Source organism: Callithrix jacchus, chromosome 11 (genome assembly GCF_049354715.1).
Source record: "Callithrix jacchus isolate 240 chromosome 11, calJac240_pri, whole genome shotgun sequence".
Classification (NCBI taxonomy): Eukaryota; Metazoa; Chordata; class Mammalia; order Primates; family Cebidae; genus Callithrix; species Callithrix jacchus.
Window position 1 is genome coordinate 58,815,059 of NC_133512.1, and position 23,021 is coordinate 58,838,079.

The 23,021-nt window shown below is 36.5% G+C and overlaps 1 protein-coding gene across 37 annotated transcripts in view; it reads right to left on the reverse strand.

The window, feature by feature from the left end:
* CDK14 (cyclin dependent kinase 14) overlaps positions 1 to 23,021 on the reverse strand; it is a 621,661-nt gene that overhangs the window by 415,965 nt on the left and 182,675 nt on the right. For all 37 annotated transcript variants that reach the window (XM_078342880.1, XM_009002498.4, XM_054237316.2 and 34 more), the window contains one exon: positions 4,157 to 4,236. In XM_078342880.1, the coding sequence (XP_078199006.1) occupies positions 4,157 to 4,236 (80 nt within the window). The remainder of the gene's footprint in view (positions 1 to 4,156; positions 4,237 to 23,021) is intronic.

A 23,021-nucleotide genomic window follows, 5' to 3' on the forward strand; every position in this document is an offset into this window, starting at 1 on the left:
ATTAGCTTCCAGTTTCTTCTTCTTCTATCCAAATGATTTTTCTTCCTAATACACCTAGTTCAAAAGTCTTCAGAGGCTCTCTAACCCACAGAACAAGGTCCCACCTACACAGCCCTGCATTCTACAACACAACTGCAACTAAGGACCAGTTCCTAAGCTCATCTCATGGCTTAAAATGAAGTCATGTTGCCAGCCAAAGCAAGGTCTCAGTGTGCTAAGGATTCCCTGCATAACCCCTTTAATGAGCCTCAGGAGCTTGCCTCACACCCAGCCAATGTGAATAAGTAGACCATCAACAACTTCAATGTGACCCTACTTGCTTCTTCCCTTGGACCTCTCACTGATGGGCCCACTTGTCGCACTGGATCCTTCAATACCATTACAAACTTTCTTGTCACCTTGTACCAAGACTAGCACCAACAGTAAGGTTAGGTCGATTAATTCTAGTGCACGCCCTGCATAACAGGGATCCTGCCTACTGGCCAGTTTCATTCTTCTTCTGGTTCCTTGTTGGCCCAGTATCCCTGTCCCTCTCCTCTCTCATATTCAGTATCTAATATAATTAAACGTGGTAGCACTTTTAACCTTATCTTCCTCCACAGCTCAACAGAAACCCATTGTTCTAGCTCAGTCAATCATTTTCAATCCATCCAAACTCAATACCCTCTTTATATGGCAAATATTTTACTACTTTTGGAATGGAATTCATATGTAATAAGACATACACACAGTTTCAAATATTTATATATAAATATAATTTCAGATACATTAATCTATATCTGTATGTAACTGTAATACAAAAAACAATTTATAATGAACAAAGTCTTTAAATATGCAAGTAAACAACTATACTGGAAAACATATTGAAGAGTAGTGCTCACATCTATGCACAGAATCAGAATAAACACAACCACTACAAATGCAGACCGAGGGGTACTGAATTATTGAATGAAATAACACAAGCAGTACTGCCATGATGGAGTTTTTCCAAAATGTGAACAAGTTGTAGTAAAGTTTTAAACAAAACAAAACAAAATGCAATTTCCCATGATTTACAATGTACTTGTATTCCTGGATAGTTTGGTATATATTAAATCTGTGCGGAGCATATTTTGTTTATATGCAAAATAGTTGGGTTTGGGCTCATAAACAGATTTTTCACCTGCATGAATACCCAGTAGAACATTAAAAAAGCTAATGGGACATGAGACAATTGTTTATTGTATTAGAGCAGAGATCAACAAACTTTCATGAGACGGGCCAAACAGCATATACTTTAAGTTTGGGGGACCATACAGTTTGTCAGAAGTACTCAACTTTGTCTATGAAAGCAGCCATAGGCAATACATTAATGAATGGGAGTGCCACTTTCAAATAAAACTTTATTTACCAAAACAGACAGCAGGCCCCGAGCCATAGTTAGCTTCCCTGTGTATTAGAGTTTCTCATGTAAATGCCTTGCTTTCATCCACTAAACACCAGTTACATTGTTCAACTACAGGGATGACAAAAGCCACTTCTACGCAGCAATAATTACCCATCCCTCCTGCCCTATCAATTGAGAACTCCTGATCTTAACTATTCCTCCTATTCACTGCACTTGGCAAAGACACTGAGTTCTCTAGTCTCAGCTCCTTTTCTATATCTGTCTGGAACACAACTTCTCTTCAATCTACTTTTTACTGTTTTTCTATCTTACACCTAATTCAAGACTCAGCTAACACTTTACCTCCCATCACTAATGGAAGAATTTCCATATAAATCACAATCTTTTAGATTTCACAATCTTTTATAAATAATTTAGTATTAATATGCCACCACATATTACTCTTCAACTTATGATTTATATTTTCTACCTCCCACTTGCAAGGCAGGTTCCTTGAGGGAACAGACTGTATCTAACAATCTGTCATGTCTACAGATTCTAGCTTAATGATTTTCCTTAAGTCACTTACTATTGTAGAGTGATTACCATGCTAGATGTTGAGGGTACAGCAGTGAACCATCAGATAAGGTCTCTGATCTCACTAAGATTATATACTTAGAGAGTGGAAAGAAAATTCAGATTCCAATAAGAATTATAATGGAAATAAAAAGAGTGTGTGATGTGGAGAATAAAGAAGCATAAAATGATGGTCAGCTACTAATTTAGATAAATGCCCAAAGAAACTCTGAAATGAGATGTTTGAATTGACCCCTGGATCTAAAATGAGCCAGGGAAGAGCATTTCAGCCATGGGAAAGAACATGTGTGAAATTCCTGAGACAGGAAACTCTGTAGCATATTTGAAGAAAATCAGTCATAAAGGACTTGAAACAATTTTAAGTAAGGGGATTGATATAATATGATTTTAGTTTTCAAAAATATTATACTGGTAACAGAGTAGAGAAAGGACAATAGTAAAGCAAGAGAAGTGAAGTGTATAATTAAGAAGATATTACAGAAGTCCAAGGAAGAACTGATGATATCCTGGACTGGGGATGGCAGTGGAGAGAGAAGATGTGGACAGATTTCAGGTATCATTTAGACAGGTAATCAACAGGGCTTATTCATGGCTAGATTTGGGTAGAGGGAGCACTGGATGCTGCTATTACTAATATAGGGAGAACATGGTTTCAGTTATGGTGGGAGGATCATGAGTTCCATTTAGATGTGTTAAGTTTGAGGTGACTGTTATACAATGATTGATTTTTAAAGATTAAACCAGCCTTGTATTCCTGAAATGAATCTCGGTTGGTAGTGATGTATTATCCTTTTTACATACTGCTTTTTCAAAAGAAGATGCAAAGTAGGCAGATAAATATATGAAATGGAGATAAAGACAAGGTCCCAGCTAAAGAGATGCATTGTAGGATATCAGCTTATGGTTGCTTTTTAAACTCACAAAATAAATAATATCACCTAGAAAAGAGTGCTTATTAGAAACACAAAGGCAGCCCTTTCCTGTCCTGAAACTCCCCTGAACTTAGAGAAAGGGTCAGCATAAGAGAAAAACCTACCCACTTGGAAAATCTGATGTCACAGAAGAGACTATTTCAACCATGCAATCTGCTAAAAGGTTGTGTAAAATAAGACAGAGAGGTATACATTTGACTTGACAAGAAGGAAGTGACTGATGAACTTTATAAAAACTGTTTCCACTAAAGATAAATGATAGAAACAAAACTAAAATGGAATGACAAGGAGAATAAGAGGTGAGAAAGTAGAAATAGAAACAAGATTTTCAAAAATGATACATGTAAATCATATCAATAGTTGTGGTAAAGAAACCAGACCAGTGACAGACTACATTTAGTTCATTAACTTGAGAAATTATTGCAGCAAACCAACAATTTATCTTGCTATAGATGAACAGAATAATAGCTGTGATCCCTTCAATGCAAAAATAAACTGAAGTCTTACATCAAGATAATCCACACTTTTGAAAATGCAGTAGAGGTAAACCTACTTATCCTAAAAGTTATTAAACTAAACTGAAAAGTTCCTGCTAATAAAAACACGATATTTGATTCTCTTGGAATAGAAAAACTTTCCTATGCAGATAACAAAGCAAAGAACTATTTAATTTAATAAGAATTAAAATCTTATATGCAGCAACTAACTACATTATAAAAGAAATTTTAGAAAATAACAGACTAGAGGAAAATATCACAACATAAATGACCCTAATATATAGAATGTCTATATTATCTTCTTTCCAATAAGAAAAAGCAATAAAAGTACATTAAAAAATAGAAACAAAGAAATAAAGACTAGAAATTCGAATGACGAATAAGATGGCATGACATATGACATATCGCCATTTTTAAGGGCTTTCCTTAAAAATCATCAATTGTGAGTAATGTTAAACTAATACGTATCTAAGAACTCTATAAATAGTAGCAGACATATAAAATTCCTCAATTACCTAAATAGCTTTACCATCAAGGCACAGCAGTTTTATTCCACATCTGAGCATACAGTAGATTGGCCTTGTTTCATTTAACATGACTTGATATGACTGCAAGAGGTACTGATTTTTAAATTTCAGCTTACATATTCCAACAAAAGATACAGTCATGTAATTTTAAAACTCAGCATATTCAGATGTGTATAATATTTAAATAGCTATGGGGACCATAGAAACACAAAAGCAAAAACAAGGAAAAGTGCCTACCTTCCCTGATAGCTGTGAAAGGTGTCCCTTCTTCTTCTTGCAGCCTGATCACCTTCAGAGCTACCAACTTCCCATTTACCCTGCAACAAATGAAAGAAGAGGTAAGTGAATCCATGAAAATATGTGCCCATTATAGTTCTAATTGTCTTCCTTATAATTTATTTATGTAAGTAAATAAATTCACTTTTAGGCTAAAAATGTCAGTGACTCAATTATACAGCCAAAGCAAGATTAGTTTTAATAAGGCTCAGAATTCTATATCATCATCCTAAATATTCACCATTTTAAATATTCATACTTGCATAGGCCAAGATTTAACTGAAGTTTTCTGTGATTCACTGTGTTCCTTCCAGAATGAAACTAGTATTTAACCAAATCACCACCCTTGACAACAATTCTCAGATTAATTAAAAATGAAGCAATCAAAAATAACTCTGTTCTTGGTTTCCCCAATAGCTCCTTCTTTGTTCCTTCTGCTGAAATGTCTTCATTTTTAGTCTTTAGCTAGGTCATTCAATTCCCAAGGACAGAAACTTAGAAACTTGACACTCTCTCTCTCACTCTCTCTCTCTCTCTCTCTCTCTCTCTCCCTCTCCCTCTCTCTCTGCCCCAACAACACCCATTCCCATTTTTTTCCTTTTTTTTCTTTTTTACTACAGCCTCCTAAAATTAAATTTGGTCTAGTTGTGTTTTATATTACAGTATGTCATCAAAAAATTTATGAATATTTTACCATTACAAGATTACACAAGACATATCCAAAGCAGATGGCCCTTCCAGACACATTCTAAATATGGGTTGGCTCCAATTAAAAGTATGATTGTGCTATGGAGATATCTTTTTATCCAGTCAATTCTGTCATCAATCAAAAACATGACTATCTATATTAGCCCCCCTCCTTGAGTGTTCTATTTTCTACCTACATTGGGCCTAGAAGCATACTTTATTTGGTTTGTTTGTTAACTAAAATAGGACAAAAGAAAACCACATATATAATTCTCAGTAGATTGGTTCCAGGATCCCCTTTGATACCAAAATCAGAGAGTGTGTAAGTCTATTATATAAAATGCTGTAGTGTTTGCATAAAACCTATGTATACCCACCCATACACTTTAAATAATCTCTAGATTACTTATAACACCTAATATAAACACTATGTAAATAGTTGTTATACTGTATTTTTATACGTATAATTTTAATTGTTACATTATCTGTCTTTTTCCCAAATATTTTCAATCCAAAGTTGTTTAATTTCCAGATGCAGAAACCTTGAATATGGAGAGCTGACCATATCAAAAATGCAAAAGGTACAGGACATATAGATTTCCATATATATGTATCACATATATATATATACACACATAAATATAAACATATACACACATAACACAAATGGTAGTGCACAATATAGAGTACACTCTACATTGTTTATGTCACTTAACAATATATTCTGGTGACTTCCTTATAAATCCATAGAAAACTGTCTTTTGCTTTTGAAAACCACATGGTGTTCTTATGCATGAGTAGAGCATACTACATTTAACCCCAGTCCTCTATTAATAGTTATTTAGCTTGTTCCCAAATTTTGCTACTACAATGACACAATAGGTATTCTTGTATGTGTAATTTCAGCTTTTAAAAATAGGTCTATAAGATAAAATTCCTAAAATGGCAATTGTAAGGTCAAAGGTATGTGTATTTCTAATTTCCAATTTTGATAAATACTGGAAAATCATTCAAAATAGAGGAGAGGATACCGATATAAATATTTGGTATCCTTTCCTATAGCAAATAAGAGTTCCTTTACCTCTCCTCCTTCACCTAGGCTACATGTTCTCAGTGTCTGATTTTGCCAATCTAATAGATCGAAAATGGTTTCTTGCTATAATTTAAATGGCTACCAAAGATCTCTAGAGTATAAAGAACTAGCAAAGGAGAACTTAGTGGGTCAGAGAATCCAGTGTCTGAGTCTGAAATAATTTGAATGTCTCTTTTTTAAACCTACATCTATTTGGTCTGTTTTTGCTCTAAAACTGTCATAGACATAAAACCCAAAAGGCCCAGGAATTTACCATAGTTGAACCATCCTAGTGGCATTTCTCATTGAACTGATTGTTGAAATACATTATTACTGGTTACAGTAATGGGATAGGAACACCTGATTATAAGGCTCCACAATGTACTATCTCCTCAAGTTTAGGAACTGTGTTTCTTTTTCCACCTGTTTTAGCAGAGAGGACAGGCCTGCTGCTTTTCTGTTCTGCAACCTCCTCTGAGTATATTTTCTTGATTTTTTCTAATCCTGCTTGTGCTCTAAGGACCCAGGTACAGCCTAAAAAATTACTATACACACAGGATTCAGCTGGAGACTGTACCTTGTACTCTTTACTTTGTCTTTTAGGACTAAGGACTTAGGCGGGGCTTGAGGCTGGGATGCAGTCAGTGCTGACATCTGCATGAATTTTTCTCAGCCCAGTTGAGCTCATCACTGGCTCCCTGAGGAGGCAGTAACTAATTCCAGGAACTGCTTGGAATTTTCCCCTAATTTACAGATATATTCCCCTCACCCATAAAACACACACACACAAAAACTTTTTCTTGCAAAGCTTTCCAGTTCTCTTGAGAGTATTAACTTGTATGTATCACGAACTGTGAACTGAGTTCTGGAATACAGGGATCGCATGCTTCTGTAGGTTGTGTCCTTAAAGCACATTCTCAGGCATGAAACTATGATTGCCTTATAATACACTGAAAGGACACCAGCCTTTAACTGAATCAACAATCATTTCCTAAGTGCAACTACACATGGATTCCCCTAAGTAACTACATTAACTAATTTGTATTATTTTTGTGGTGAAAAGGGTTTTTGAAAATATTTTCTGTAACTGCATAAAAATAAAAGACCTAGGTTCATGGAATTCAGATTCTGAGTTCTCTATTAATTGAACCTCCAAGTGTTTGCTTTTAATAAGTTATGATCATCTAAACAGTTCATGACACTGAGATTTTATGTATTATATGATTTAAAACTGTAATTTCCTTAAAATGTATACTACACATAAGTTCCAGAAATGAAAGAACTTTTTCTGCTTTATAAACTGTTATGTGCTCAGTATCTAGACCTTCTTGGCACAGAGTAGATTCTCAAAATATTTCACTGAATGAATATTGATGCTGTTATAATAGTATACTGACATTTTCCTCAACATACCTGCAAAATAAGTCCAGAATGAATTACTGAAAGTATTATTTCAAAAAAATTTCAAAATTATCAAAATTTTATAAAGCTTTCAACATCTACTTTCATGTTAGGTTTAAATGTTTATTTTCTTTTTACAAATAAAAGGTGTGTGGTCTCTTTGTGTTTTATACATCTACATATAGAAAATTGTTTATCTCCTTTAAATTTTAGAATTTGTAGAATGCTTTGTTAATTAACCTTTTGCATCCAGCAGACGTTTCAAAACACTCACTAACCTTTAATAATCTGAGCACAGACCACTAAACAGCATCTCCCTTTTCTACAGTTGCTTCATTGGTTTCCTATTAAGAATCATATTGATTACCAAATTGCTCTTTAACCTAAGTGGTTTGTAGTTCTCCTTGAAGAGGTCCTTTACGTCCTTTTTTAGTTGTATTCCTTGGTATTTTATTCTCTTTGTAGCAACTGTGAATGGCAGTTTGCTCATGATTTGGCTCTCTGTTAGTCTGTTATTGAGATAATCATGTGGTTTTTGTCTTTGGTTCCCTACTGCTTGATTTTGTCAGGTTTGTCAAAGATCAGATGGTTGTAGATGTGTGGCATTGCCTCTGAGGCCTCTGATCTGTTCCATTGGTCTATATCTCTGTTTTGGTACTAGTACCCTGCCGTTTTGATTACTGCAGCCTTGCAGTGTGGTTTGAAGTCAGGTAGCATGATGCCTCCAGCTTTGTTCTTTTTGCTCAGAATTGACTTGGCTATGTGGACTCTCTTTTGGTTCTAGATGAAGTTTAAACTTATGAAAGTTTAAAACATAATTCAAACATTGATTTAAATAACTTGAAATAATTACAAAAATCAAATTGAATCAATAAATTAGAGCTGTTTACAGAAAAACATTGAAGATCCCTCTTTAACAAGACTTATTAATTAAATCAAAGCCTAATGACTAGAAGGCAATCAGGGTTTGATTGCCAGTGGATACATTAATTCAGGTAAATAACATGATGAAAGAAGGGCTCTAAATTGTGCTAATATTAACATCATACATTCTACTGCAGTTACTGCCAAATTTGCCTGTAGTTGCTTTAGGCTGTATAGAGAGCCATTTTATTTCAAAGATTCTTTATGTTTATTCTCTTATTTTTCCAATAACTGTCATTCCCAGCTTGGCCCAAAGGAGCCGTGACTCATAGCTGTAGTCTACCCACCAAACATCAAGAGTTCCAAAGTGCTGTACCGGAAGAACTGCATTGGGCAGGGGTGGGGAGAATATCTCCATGCATAGGGACATGGAGACATTGGGTAGCCAAGTAGAGCCAGGCTGAAAGGGGATCCAACTTTCAAACTGTTTCTAAGCACAAAGCACAAATCTAAATCTGTCCATTTCAGAAACTGTGTCCACACATATGTGTGTCCTAAATTTGTAAATATAAAATTTTCTTGTGGGAGTAAAGCAAGGTCTAGAAGCTTTAAATAAAGAAAGCAGCCTATTTGTTTTTTCAACCATTAATTCATTTGTTCATTTAACATTTTGCAAAAGCAATAAAGGAAAACTCCTTACTTAGCTCAAAGTACATTTTCCAGTTTCAAAAGATGATGCTCATAAAGAACTTCCTTAAGAACAAAAAATTCTCAAAGGAAAGCCTAAAAGTCTTCTATTCCATTAGTTACTTCAAATTAATAGAATAACTTAGCACAAGAAAACAAAATTACAAATATTATCTGGGTCATCTTTGAAAATAGTGTCCATGTGCTAACACCTAGAAGAAATTGTATCTAGAGGATATGAAGGAAATTAAAGCAATATGCCCAAAATAAATTTAATATACTCTGGGAAATTTAATATATTCTGCTTCTCTCTTCCATTATGATTTTGTCTCAAGAGAAACTGCAAAGGAAAATAATATCAAGTACACACAGATACAGTGCTCTTGTTTCCTTGCTGTATTGGTCTAGAGGCAATAGAAGGAAATGTAGATACTACAGAGGGAATGAGTAACAGTAGAAAGCTGGAGTGTAACAAGGGCAAAATTTTTGGAAGAATTTATATATTTTTGGCAATGTTACAGAAAATATTTAAAATTATACTAATAGTGTTTCATTTATTAATTCCCTCTTAAAGTGCTAGTTTAAATGCTCACTATACTGTATTACATACATTATTTCAAAAATTACATTTAACCAAATATTCATGACATTGTTACTGTCACCTAAATTCAATTTTTATTCATATGTGAATAAGAAGTCATCTCAATACTGTTTAACATTTACTATTGAGGAATATCCTAAAAGTGTTAACTACTATACTTTATTCTTAAAAAAAATAAATTAGAATTTCAAAGTCAACTGTCACTAATTATACCTAGTCCTAATCTATATCAAAGTAATATAGAGAGAAGTGGAAGAAGACTAAAGCTAGTATGTCTTAATTTCTTTTTTAAAAATATATGGACACATAATAGTTGTACATATTTACAGGGTACATGTGATATTCTGATAAAAGCGTACAATGTGTAATGATCAAATTATGGTAATTGAGGCATCCACTGTCTCACCATTGATATCCTTTCTTCTGAATAGCTACAGCCAGGAGTGGGATTGCTGGATCTTATGGTAGTTCTTGTTTTTTGAGGATCCTCCATACTGTTCTCCATAGAGGCTGTACTAATTTACATTCCCACCAACAGCATACAAGCATTCCCCTTCCTCCACATTCTCATCACTATTTGTTATTGCCTGTCTTTTGGATAAAAGCCATTTAAACTGGAGTGAAATGGTATCTCACTGTGGTTTTGATTTGTAATTATCTGATTTTTAATGATGTTGGGCATTTTTTCATACACCTGTTGGCTATGTGTATCTCTTCTTTTGAGAAATGTCTATTCAGATGTTTCCCCATTTTTAAATCGATCTTTAGAGATTTGGGGGGATTTTTTTGGTTGTTTTTGTTTTCTATTTGTTTGAGTTCCTTATATATTTTGGTTATTAATCCCTTATCTGTTGAATAGTTTGCAAGTATTTTCTTCCATTCTATAGGCTGTCTCTTCACTTTGTTGAGTGATTGCTTGTAGAAGCTTACTGCTAAAAGAAGACATTGAGGAATGCTTCAGGACATTGGTCTGGGCAAATATTTCTTCAGTAAAACCTCAAAAGCACAACCAACCAAGCACAAATGAACGTGCTTTTAATTTCTTTTTGAATAAAATCCAAAGACTAATAAAACAATATTACAGTGGCTATTTATTAGTATTTGACTAGCAATGCAAAAATATTTAATGCAATGAGAAAATGGCATATCCAATCAACAATTATTACCTATAAAAAAGAACTGATTGCTACTAAAGCATGATTCATCATTATCAATGCTTTATCAAATGTATAAATTCATAATACTTTGAAAAATAGTATTAGAGTGGCATACAATGTTCATAGGAAAAAATTATGTACATTTCAACAATTTTAAGCCACTGAAATTTGCACCTTTCTAAAAATAAAATCTGTCAACAAAAGATTTTAGAGTCTTACCATTTTGCAATTAAAAGTAACCTCAGTAATCATCCAGGCTAAGGAGACAAAAAAGATCTTCACTGGCTTGATGGTCTGTCCTTGTATTTTCACTGCCTGGAACAAAGTAGTCCCCAGAAAACAAGGAGTTTGATGGAACCCAAACTCCTCTATAAAAATCCAAATTATTCAGTTCTTCTCTGTGTTGAGACAAAAACGCTTCCTTTAAGTTCTACCCTCTGATTCAAGTTCTGAATCCACAGACTAAAGTAGGTCGTCTTCTATAAGACAGCCTTTCACTTAATGGAATATTAATATCCCACCCCTTATTCAATAAATATTAACTGAGAGATTATGAATCTGTGTGTGGGATAAAGGATAAACAATACAGCCAAGTCCCCCCATTTAAGGAGCCAATAGTCTAGCCAAGGAAACAGACACAGAACACCTAAGAACAAAAATGACTGAGGCATGTCAAAGGGAGTCCGAAGGCTCCCATTTGTCAAATGAAACAATTTGTGCATTATTAAAATAATACCTGCAATTAAAGGTACAAAGTATGTTTAAATTTATAAGTTTTAAAATAAAACAAAAAAAAACCCTCATTGGTCATTTTGGAGGGTATTATAGAATCATTTTACTACTTAAAAACTTTCTGAATTCAGAATATATCAAGCATTTTCCATCCCTTTCATACTCTTTCATATATACTATACCTCAATATAATCAAATATTGTAAGTTTGAAGAAGTTTCTCTATAGATGCACTGCATGCAACAAGTAAAGAAGGGAAGACAGAATTTGAATACCACCATTTTGCTAACCATAATCACTTAGTAGATTATCAACAGTTAGATTCCGACCAAGTTTAAATCTAACTACTTATTTAAAGGACATAAGGAAACAAGTTAAATAACACCATTAGGAAACAATAAGGAAAGTTCAGACTTGATAAAGCTCTATAAAAGAAAATGAATCTATTTCTTCAACAAATCGATTTCAAGGGGGAAAAAAAGCAGGGTAGGAGAACCCATGGACTAAAAGATTGGCATGTAACTGCAATTCATTGCAATGTACAGACTCAATTTTTCTGGATTCCAACGAAGTGTATTTTAACACTGTATAGTTGATATTAAGGAACAATTTAATTTTTTACATGCTATCATATAATATTGCCATGTGTTTTAAAACACAATGCTTATCTTTCAAAGAATAAATCTAATATAAAATAATATAAGATCCTGGGTTTCTTTCAAAATAATTGGAGAGAATGAATGTAGATGAAAATGGTCAGTCATGAGTTGCCAATATTTGAATCTGGGTGATGGCTTCATGGAAGTTTATTATGACTATTCTCTCTACTAGTTATTTTCCATAATAAGTTCTTTGTTAAATAATATAATGTGAATTGGTATAAATGTGATGAGGGAAAATTGCACCATACTATATAAAAGAAATAGGAAGGCTAGGCAGGAAGATCGATTCTGGCTATGAGTTGGAGTCATGCCTGGGCAACATAGCAAGACCCCTTCTCTCTACAAAATATTAAAAAATTAGCTGAGCATGGTGGCACATGCCTGTAGTCCCAGCTACTTAGGATGCTGAGGTGGGAGAACCACTACAGCCCAAGAGTTCAAGGTTATAGTGAGTTATGATTGGACCACTGTACTCCATCCAAGGCAAAAGAGCATGCCCATCTCTTAAAAAGGAGAAAAGAGAGAGAGCAAATAAGGAGAGAAAAGAGAGACAGAAAAGGAAGGAAGGAAGGATAGAAGGAAGGAAGGAGGGAAGGAGGGAAGGGGACAGGGAGGGAAGGATGGGAAAAGAAAAGAGAATCTAGTTTTAGATTCCACAGGAAAGGATTAAGCTGAAAAAATAATAAGCCAAGAACATTCCAGGTAGATAAAACAACCTGCACAAAAACTCTGAGGGAGAGAATGTGATGTGTTAAAGAAAAATGAAGAAGGGAAGAAGGGAGGGAAAGAAAAGGGGGTGAGGAAAGATAGAGCTAGTGAGATATGGGTAGAAGAGCTAGAGAGGACAGGAGCCAGATCATGAAGGGCCTTCTGAGCTGCAGAAAGGACTGATACAAAAAACACTGAAAGATCTTAAGAAGGGTAATAGCGTGATTAACTTCTATGTCTGCAGCTAAGTGGTGACAGTGTGGAGAATTCCTGAAGGAACACACCGTGGGAGCAGGAAGGGCAGTCAGAAAGCTGTTGTGGGGCTCCAACCCCAGCTTCTCACTGCCTCTCCTCCTTTGCCTAGTCTCTCCAAAACAGAAGTCTTCTGTTCACTATTAACATTCAAAAGTTTTTCAACTATTTTGAGTTTCCTCATAGTCTTAGCTGCAAGCTTCTTGATAAGTGTCAGCTGATTAATCCCTCTCTCAATGTAATTGCCAGTCTATGCACTACTACCTGTTGTCTGATAAGTGCTGAGTGGACTGTGATAGTACCCTGTTCCAATCTGGAAACTGAATTTGAACTAATTTGGCTTAAGCATGTATTAAACTGTGATAGTCACAAAACCCAGTAAACTCAAACTGATCTTGCCACTAATTAAAATCTCTGAGTTTTCTTCATAGGTCCTAAAATCACACCATCCCTAACTTACCCTACACCTAATAATTCACTTTTTCAATATGATTTCAGGAGTTTAATTTATCCCAAATGATAAAATTCCAACTCTTCAGCAGCTACCATCTGCTCATGCCTTTCCTGTAAATTCCAATTGGACTTACAACAGGCATTGGCCACTCACTCTTGTAGGTGTCCTCCCCCGACGTATAAATGAAAACACTAAACAGAATGAGATCCAGGGCAGTACTTTTTGAAACCACACTTTTGACCCCCACCCCATCCACCTGTTGGGAGACTAGGCTTCATTAACACACTCACTCTCTCTATTCTCTCCTTCCTCTTTCTACTTTCAAACACTCCTATCCAGTCCTTGCTCTCCATGGCCACTCTCTCCTAGATCACTGCCCTGACTGTCTGCTCTACCTCGGGACTGTGCTGGGAAATTCCTACCACAATTCCTGGCACACACTTAGGGCTCAGTGGTGAACAAATGAGCCAAGCCCTTACCACGTAAAAGAGATACTGAAACAGCACCTTATTAGAAACCTTACTACTCCTAGGTACAGCCAAGCAGCCTGTTTTAGATCCACCACCAGCAACAGTACATCATCCAACTGCCTATAACCCTCTTATCTACCAGAACATAACTGGGAACATTTAACAACATTTTAAATATAAGCAGATATATAATAGCTGCAGTGTTCTGCCAGTCTACTAGCTTAAAAATCTGATCCAAACAAGGAATTAAGGTTAAGTATGACTTTTGTTTTTACTAACTTTTTGACACTATTTTGCTTTCTCATTATTCACAAACCATTTTCATTAGAGAAGGAAGAACAAGAAGGATGTGCAAGGAGAATGTCACACCATTTCCTTCAGTTCTGGTTCACAGATTTATTATCTTCTCTAAAGGTTTGGACATCTCAAGACTGTTAATGCCTCTCCAGTTTTTCATAGTTCCTCAAAGATCACTGACAGTGATGAAATAATCTCAATTCTAAATTTCTTTAAAATTCTGTGAAACAGTCATCTCGAGTCTTAAATCAGATCTCCATAGAGAACCAAAGTTCCATCAAATGTCCTAAGACATTTGTTAATTAAATTCACATCTGTATTTGTTCTGTGCTTTCATGCCTGAAACTAACTCTCCTTGGAAACAATGATGTAAGGAGGTGAGTGCTTGCACTTGTTCTACCACCTTTCTACCCCCGGGACCCCGTGCATGTAAACTTTAAAGCCAAGCTCACCCTCGGTTTCCAATTCTTCCACTTTCCTCATTGAGATGACTCGTGCTTATCTGCTTTGATGTTTGGTTGTTCGGTTCTGAGAGACTTTTACCATCAATTTTGATACATTAACCTTCTGGAGTTTTACGACTATGGATTGTGTACTTCTCAGGACCTTGAAGAGAAATACCTCCTAGATGCAAGGAACTGTTCCAGGTGGAACAAGAAGTAACATGCATACAGCCCTTGAGGAGATTACCAGCTAACAGAGAAGACAGCAAAGTACCAAGCAACCAAAATGCATAATGAAAGAAGGAAAGTTTCTAAAGAAAAGCAAGGCAAAGTTATCAAGGATCAGGAATGGAAGAATTGCTAACACATCAAGAGAAGACAAAGCACAGGAAAAATCCCCAAGTCATCCACATGCTAAAAGGTAGTTGGTTGCACATACTCTTGAAGTTACTAGAGAAGGGCCATGTTTGATGAGATGGGATAGTTTCATGAAAATAAGTAAAATGTAGTTCCTTATGAGGAATTTTTCAGATTGATTTTTCACACATACTGAGATTTGCAACCTACTATGTTAATTAGTTCCAAAAGTTTTTATACATAAACATGTAATACCCACATGTACCAAATAATACCCACATACACTGAATACTACAAATGAAGGAATTCTGTGAGGGCAAACAAATACCAGATAACAAAAATTAAGAAGAAGGAAGAAAGGGGGAAGGAGGAGGATGACAGGTAGGAGGAGGGTTGAGGAAGAAAGAAGGGGAGGAAGAGGAAAAGGAGAAGAGGAGGTGAAGGAATTTTCTTGTTTTTCTCTATTCCTACTTTCAAGCACATTTGTCTGGAGAAACACATTACTAAGGTCTTTGAAAAGGCTGTATTTTACATTTCTAGAGAAATCAAATTTTCTCCTTCTGAGGTCAAGTTGCCACTTCAAATAGATTTGTATCTGTAGTAGCTTTTTTCCCCCCACAGTAACTGTTTCAGAAAAGAAGAAAAGAAATGGATATACTTCTTGATATTATCACTTTTCCTCAGTCTTTGATACTTATTATACTCTGGCTTATTCTTACATATTACATCTCAGGCTATATCTAAAAATCAAAGTCAAATCCATTCATTCATAATTTTATTTTTAAAAGCCAAATGCAGCATCATGATGAGTGAATCATTGCGTGAGCCAGGATTAAAGAAAAGCAGATAAATCTGATGCTCAACTTTACAGCATTTCAAGCCTCCTGGCCCAAAGATGTATTTAAAGCATGCTGTTCCTGTTTCCCCAGCAGAGTCATAAATGCCCCCCTTTCTCTAGTAGAGGCATACACATCCAGCATCACACAAGAAGAGTCAAGTTTCCACTCTCGTGAAAAAACCATCTCCAAAGAAGTGAAATGAGATGCACCAAAAATCACATCATTGATTCATCACCACGAGGCTCTGAGGAGTCCCCAAGTACTCATTGCCAAATAGTATCAACCACAGAGATTTTGCATGTCACATTCAAAAATAGCCATATGAAATTAAGTCAACCTTAGAACAGCAGGAGAAAGCAACTAAAGCAGCCCTCAAGTGTCATTAAGGCCGGGGTATTCAGAGTTTAGAGTCTTCTCCACCCATTCTAATAGAGACCAAAACACACATACACACCCCTCAAGTTTATGTGATAGCCATGATATTAAGCTACTATTTTCTTTTTCTGATTTGCCTGCAAATGCCCTTGGAGAGGAAATAAAGAAAATTTAACAGTAGCCTGGTGAAGGTAATAGAGAGATATTAAGATAAGAGGATTATGAGTGATTCTTATTTTTCCCAATAAACATATATTACTTTCATACTTACAGAGAATGTTACTGTTGAATATATTCAATATGAAATTAAAAATAACATCAAGAAAAGCCAAATTTATTTGCTTTAAGGCTTTTATGACAAAAAGGATCAGAGAGCAATGCTATATGACACCACCTGAATATAAAGGGCTGTTCTTCTAAAAATAAGGATGTCACTAAAAATGGACTGTCTTATAGGCAAGACCATTACAAGTTAAAAAGTGATTCAACTAAATATGAAGCTAAAAAAGAACTATCTACACATGTTGAAGATCAGCTTTTATCTTACTTCCTATACTACCAAAGGGCTAAATAGATTTTTTTTTAATTTTCTAAGAGTTACATGTAACTGGTATAAGAAAGACCTATGCTGGCCAGGTGCAGTGGCTCATACCTGTAATCCCAACACTTTTGGGAGGCCCAGGTAGGCAGATCACTTGAGGTCAGGAGTTCATGACCAGCCTGGCCAACATGGTGAAATCCCATCTGTACTAAAAATACAAAAATTAGCCAGGCATGGTGGCGAGCGCCTGTAATCCCAGTTACTCTGGAGTCTGAGGCAGGAGAATCATTTGAACATGGGAGGCGGAAGTTGCAGTGAGCCAGGATCACACCACTGCACTCCAACCTGGGCAACAGAGCAAGACTCATCTCAAAATAAAAAAAAAGAAAAAGGAAGACCTATTCCAGTATTACTTTCAAAACCTAACAACTATGCCAGAGTACAAATTAGCCTGATTTGGAATGATCTGGTTTTATAAACAATTAATAAATTTAAAATTAAGATAATAATCTTTAATTCAAAAATAGAGCCAGGTGAGGTGGCACACCTTTAATCTCAGCTAATTGGGAACTTGAGGCAGGAAGATCGCTTGAGCCCAAGAGTTCAAGGCTGTAGTGAGCTATAATTTTGCCACTGCACTCTAGAATATGTGACAGAGTGAAACCCCATCTCTTAAAGTAAAAGCAAAACTAACACTGATATTCAAGTACCCACAACGTGCCAGACCCTTGGCCAAGGACTTTATTTACACTGTCTCATTTAATCCCTCTAACACCTCTCTGTGATAAATACTATCATTATCTTTATCTTATTAAAAAAACTGAGACACAAGATAGCTAAATAATTTGTTGTAAGTCACACAACTAGAAGAGGCAGGTTCACACTTTGCATCCAGGTGGTTAGCCTTCCTAAGTTATCTGTGGGGTTGCAATAATTAAAGCACAAACCACAGAAGAAAGGTGTGTACTCCACACTCCTATACTACTCCTTCATTCATCAAAAGCACTTTACCGGCCGGGCACGGTGGCTCAAGCCTATAACCCCAGCACTTTGGGAGGCCGAGGTGGGTGGATCACGAGGTCAAGATATCAAGACCATCTTGGTCAACATGGGGAAACCCCGTCTCTACTAAATATACAAAAAATTAGCTGGGCATGGTGGCGCATGCCTGTAATCCCAGCTACTCAGGAGGCTGAGGCAGGAGAACTGCCTGAACCCAGGAGGCGGAGGTTGCGGTGAGCCGAGATTGCGCCATTGCACTCCAGCCTGAGTAACAAGGGCGAAACTCCGTCTCAAACAACAACAACAACAACAACAACAACAACAACAACAAAACAAAAGCACTTTACTTATAACAGTGTTTTTTTCTTTCAAGACACTCATGATCAAATTAGTCTGGAAGTAGTCATTATTCTTGGTGGTTTTCAACTAATAATTCTTTACAAACATCAAAATAAACCAATGTATTTCAGAATGAAATTAATAAGTCCTATCTTAATTATAACACTGATTGATACATGTTTTCAGCAGAATACTTGGTCAGTACAGAAAAAATTTTAACCAACAATAACCACACTATTTAGAGTTAAATTCTTCAACATGTGTACATTTTCTAGATTTTTTTCATATGTAGATTTTTCCCCAAAAAACAACATTCTACATAACTTTTATAAGTTGATTATTTTGTTGTAACTTAATAATATATCCTTTTAGTGGATGGGGTTAAGTAGAAACCTAGTGTATTAGTCTGTTCTTGCACTGCTATAAAGACATATCTGAAACTGGGTAGTTTATAAGAAAAGAGGTTTCATTGACTCACAGTTCCACAGGCTCTTCAGGAAGCACGGCTGGGGAGGCCTCAAGAAACTAACAATCATGGCAGAAGGGTGAAGGGGAAGCAAGTACTTTCCTCACTTGGTGGAGCAAGACGACGAGAGTGCAAAGTGGACAGGGTTACACATTTTCAAAACAATGAGATCTCCTGAGAACTCGCTCACTATCATGAGAACAGCAATGGGGAAATCTGCCCACAGGATCCAATCGTCTTGCACAAGGTCCCTTCCCAAACACTGGGAATTACAATTCAACATGAGATTTGAGTGGGGACACCAGCCAAAACATATCACCCAGGAAGCCTCAAGTTCCAATAAGCTCACATCTTCCTTGTAAAGAAAATTAACCCAACACTTCTTTCTTTCATAATGTTTCATGACTCCTGCATTTTGATGTACTGGTGAAGCAATCTTGCTAGCTAGGAAACAGAAGAATGAGTGAGAAAGCAGTGTAGAGAAAGAATGGAGGCAGAATCTATGGGGCACAGTACCTCTGAGATGGCCTGGTTGGAATTCAGTCCAGTGGGCGTACTCCATTTGCAGTGACAGAAAACCACCAATCAAATCATCTCCAGGATAATTCTGCTAGCAGATGGTACTCTATGAACCCAGGTACAGAGACTATATTCAAATGTTCAGTTGAAGAACTTCCTATGTCCTGACAATGAATCTGTATCCCAAAAGTCCATTTGTTAGTCTTGTCTCATCAATCTTAGCCTGACTGGAATGTTCCAAAACATGTTCCAATCATTACAAAGGTAACATTTATTAATTGAGTATCTATTAACAATATTGTTGATAGCAATAGGAGGCAGAGAAATTCCTAGGCAGACAGAGATGGGTTCCCGGTGAAACTTGACCTTCAAATCAAGGACATTTAGAAATCTGAACACCAAATTAGCAGTTCCAGATAGAGTTCACAAACTGCAGTGAGAACTTCCATTATTGGTCAGTGCACTCAGTCCCTGATTGGTCCCAGGCCAAGCCTTCACTTCAGCCCGATTGGTTCTTTACACTATCATACCTCTTTCTGAATGGTGCTTTTTCCCAAGCCTATCCATAAACCAATCAGCACATATTTGCCCATTCTAAGCCTATGAAAACCTCAGACTTGGCCTTGTAGCCGGCAACCCACTTTTGGGTGCCCTCTTGCTGCTGAGAGCTTTCTTTCTGTTGCTCACTAAAATTCTACTCTGACTTACTCATGTTTCATTGTCTGTGTATCTCATTGCTCTTGGTCATGAGACAAGAACTCAGAACTCATCAAAACGTGGGAGTAAAAGAGCTGTAACACTCTCTCCTGCTTGCCAAACTCTGGAAGTGAGGAAGCCACAACATTTCAACAGGTACTGAAGAATAAGTTGATATATATGAGGAGCTAAGAGATACCAAGTAAGGCAGTAACTCAATTATTCAAGCAGCATTAAAGAAAAATTATTCTGATCCTTTTTTAAACAGTAAAAAAGACTACTGTGATAGGTGTCAAGACTATTGCATAGGGAAAGAGAGATTAGGGTCAACTCAGGAAACAAAGAACAAGTGAGGATTTATAGCATAGCCAGAAGCAGCCTCGGGAATTGGTGGATGAAAAATTATCAACAGGAGACATCAAGGTTAGAAGAAATTCTTGCTAAGCTGACATACCATGATTTTTACTGAGGGCAGGCAGGGTAATCAGATATCAGGGTGAAGGGATTCCTTCCAGACTACCTAAGCAAGACTCTTGCTAAAACTGGTCTGTGCATCCCTGTCAAAGATGGAGACCAAGCGTGAGGCCTAGTTGAGAAGAGGGCCTAAAGGAGGCTGACAAAGTCAGACAAGGAGATAGTCTTGTCAAAAGTCAGAAAAGTTTCCTGGTATAGATGGGGCTTGAGTTAAGCCTTGAAGATGGGATCAATTGTAGGCATGTAAAACGGAGACACAAGCCACTTAAGCATGAAGGGATCTATCATGAACAAAGATGCAGAAGTGGGACAGTAAAGCCTATTTAAAGCCTGGAGAGTAGAAACAAAGAAAGCAGTAAGACATGGGAAAGACAGCAGACTCTAGAGGGATGTAGATGCTAGGTCTGCTGCAAAATTGATCCAGTTAAGTAATGAGATATTTGATCTTGCTGGACATCAATCAACATTTGTATTACTTGCTATATTTTTTAAAGTAGAGGTTTAAATGAATACAAATAAGAACCAGTAAAAGCTAATACAGTCAACTATGTTCACCTGAAGAAATTAAAAATACAGTTTTAATCCTACCCAATAAAGGTCAATTAACTGAGTTTGTAAGTTTACTATATAAACCTCAAAACAGACTATAACATTAATATACTAAAAGATAAACATACTAAAAAGTTAATAAATTTCCAGGACTTCACTACTGTAGTTATGCATACATACTATAAAATCTAGTAGCAAATCTTCATTGTAATGATTTAAAAACCTGAATACACAATTTGTTAAAGACATCTAAGTTACTTCCAGGGCTCTCCAAGCAATTATATGTGTGTTCATCAACATCAAACAGGACATTAGCATCCCTATTCTACAAAGCAATCTGCTTCTGCTAGGTTTAGTGCTACACAGTAAGGTAAACTGGCAGAGTTTTTTTTTTTAAATTGCATTTTAGGTTTTGGGGTACATGTGCAGAACATGCAAGACAGTTGCATAGGTACACACATGGCAGTGTGTTTTGCTGCCTTCCTCCCCTTCACCCACATTTGGCATTTCTCCCCAGGCTATCCCTCCCCACCCCCTGCTGTCCCTCCCCTATTACCCCCAATAGACCCCAGTGTTTAGTACTCCCTTCCCTGTGTCCATGTGTTCTCATTTTTCATCACCCGCCTATGAGTGAGAATATGCGGTATTTCATTTTCTGTTCTTGTGTCAGTTTGCTGAGAATGATTCTCCAGATTCATCCATGTCCCTACAAAGGACACGAACTCATCATTTTTGATTGCTGCATAATATTCCATGGTGTATATGTGCCACATTTTCCCAATCCAGTCTATCATTGATGGGCATTTGGGTTGGTTCCAGATCTTTGCTATTGTAAACTGTGCTGCAATGAACATTCGTGTGCATGTGTCCTTATAGTAGAACGATGTATAGTCCTTTGAATATATACCCAGTAAAGGGATTGCTGGGTCAAATGGAATTTCTATTTCTAAGGCCTTGAGGAATTGCCACACTGTCTTCCACAATGGTTGAACTAATTTACACTCCCACCAGCAGTGTAAAAGTGTTCCTTTTTCTCCACATCTTCTCCAGCATCTGTTGTCTCCAGATTTTTTAATGATCGCCATTCCAACTGGTGTGAGATGGTATCTCAGTGTGGTTTTGATTTGCATCTCTCTAATGACCAGTGATGATGAGCATTTTTTCATATGTTTGTTGGCCTCATGTATGTCTTCTTTTGTAAAGTGTCTGTTCATATCCTTTGTCCATTTTTGAATGGGCTTGTTTGTTTTTCCTGTAAATCTGTTTGAGTTCTTTGTAAATTCTGGATATCAGCCCTTTGTCAGATGGGTAAACTGCAAAATTTTTTTCCCATTCTGTTGGTTGAAACTGGCAGAGTTTTAAACAAGAAGCTATTCAGTAATGTTAAGCCTCAGCTGCCAAATCTAGCTGCTAATAAGAAATCTAATTTCCTTACATGTGAGAAAACACAATTTAACCACTTTGAGGAGAACTCATGTTTATATGGCTTTTCCTTGGATAGATGCCTTTCATACAGGTTGGCTTCAATGAATATTTCAGGAGTGAATGAATAAAGTCCAACTATCTCAAATAAGGACTAAAACAGCATACAGCTACAAAAGACAGATGACATCACCTTTCTCTGTTCATAGGATAATTTGTAAAATAAGTAAGAAATCAAATAAGTCGGCCAGGTGCAGTGGCTCATGCCTGTAATCCTAGCACTTTGGGAGGCTGAGCCGGGTGGATCACCTGAAGTCAGGAGTTTGAGATCAACCTGGCCAACATAGCAAAACCCTGTCTCTACTAAAAGTACAAAAATTAGCTAGGCATGGTGGCATGCACCTGTAATTCCAGCCACTCTGGAGGCTGAGGCAGGAGAATCACTTGAACGTGGGAGGCAGAGGTTGCAGTGAGCCGAGATGACGCCACTGCACTCCAGCCTGGGTGACAGAGTGAGGGCTCAGTCTCAAAAAAACAAAGAAAAAATCACAGAAGTCAGCTTTCCTAAATATTTCTCCTGTGTGTGTGTAAATCCTCACAGTCACTAATAGAAAGCATTCTGATGTGCTCTTCACTTAAGTTGAAAATTAGTGTTAGAAGAATAAAGTTCCTAGCTTCGAGGGCAACATATAATCAAAAGCAGTTAGACATTTGCTCAGTTTTCACCCAAAATGAGCAATGAATAAAACTAGCATGACTCT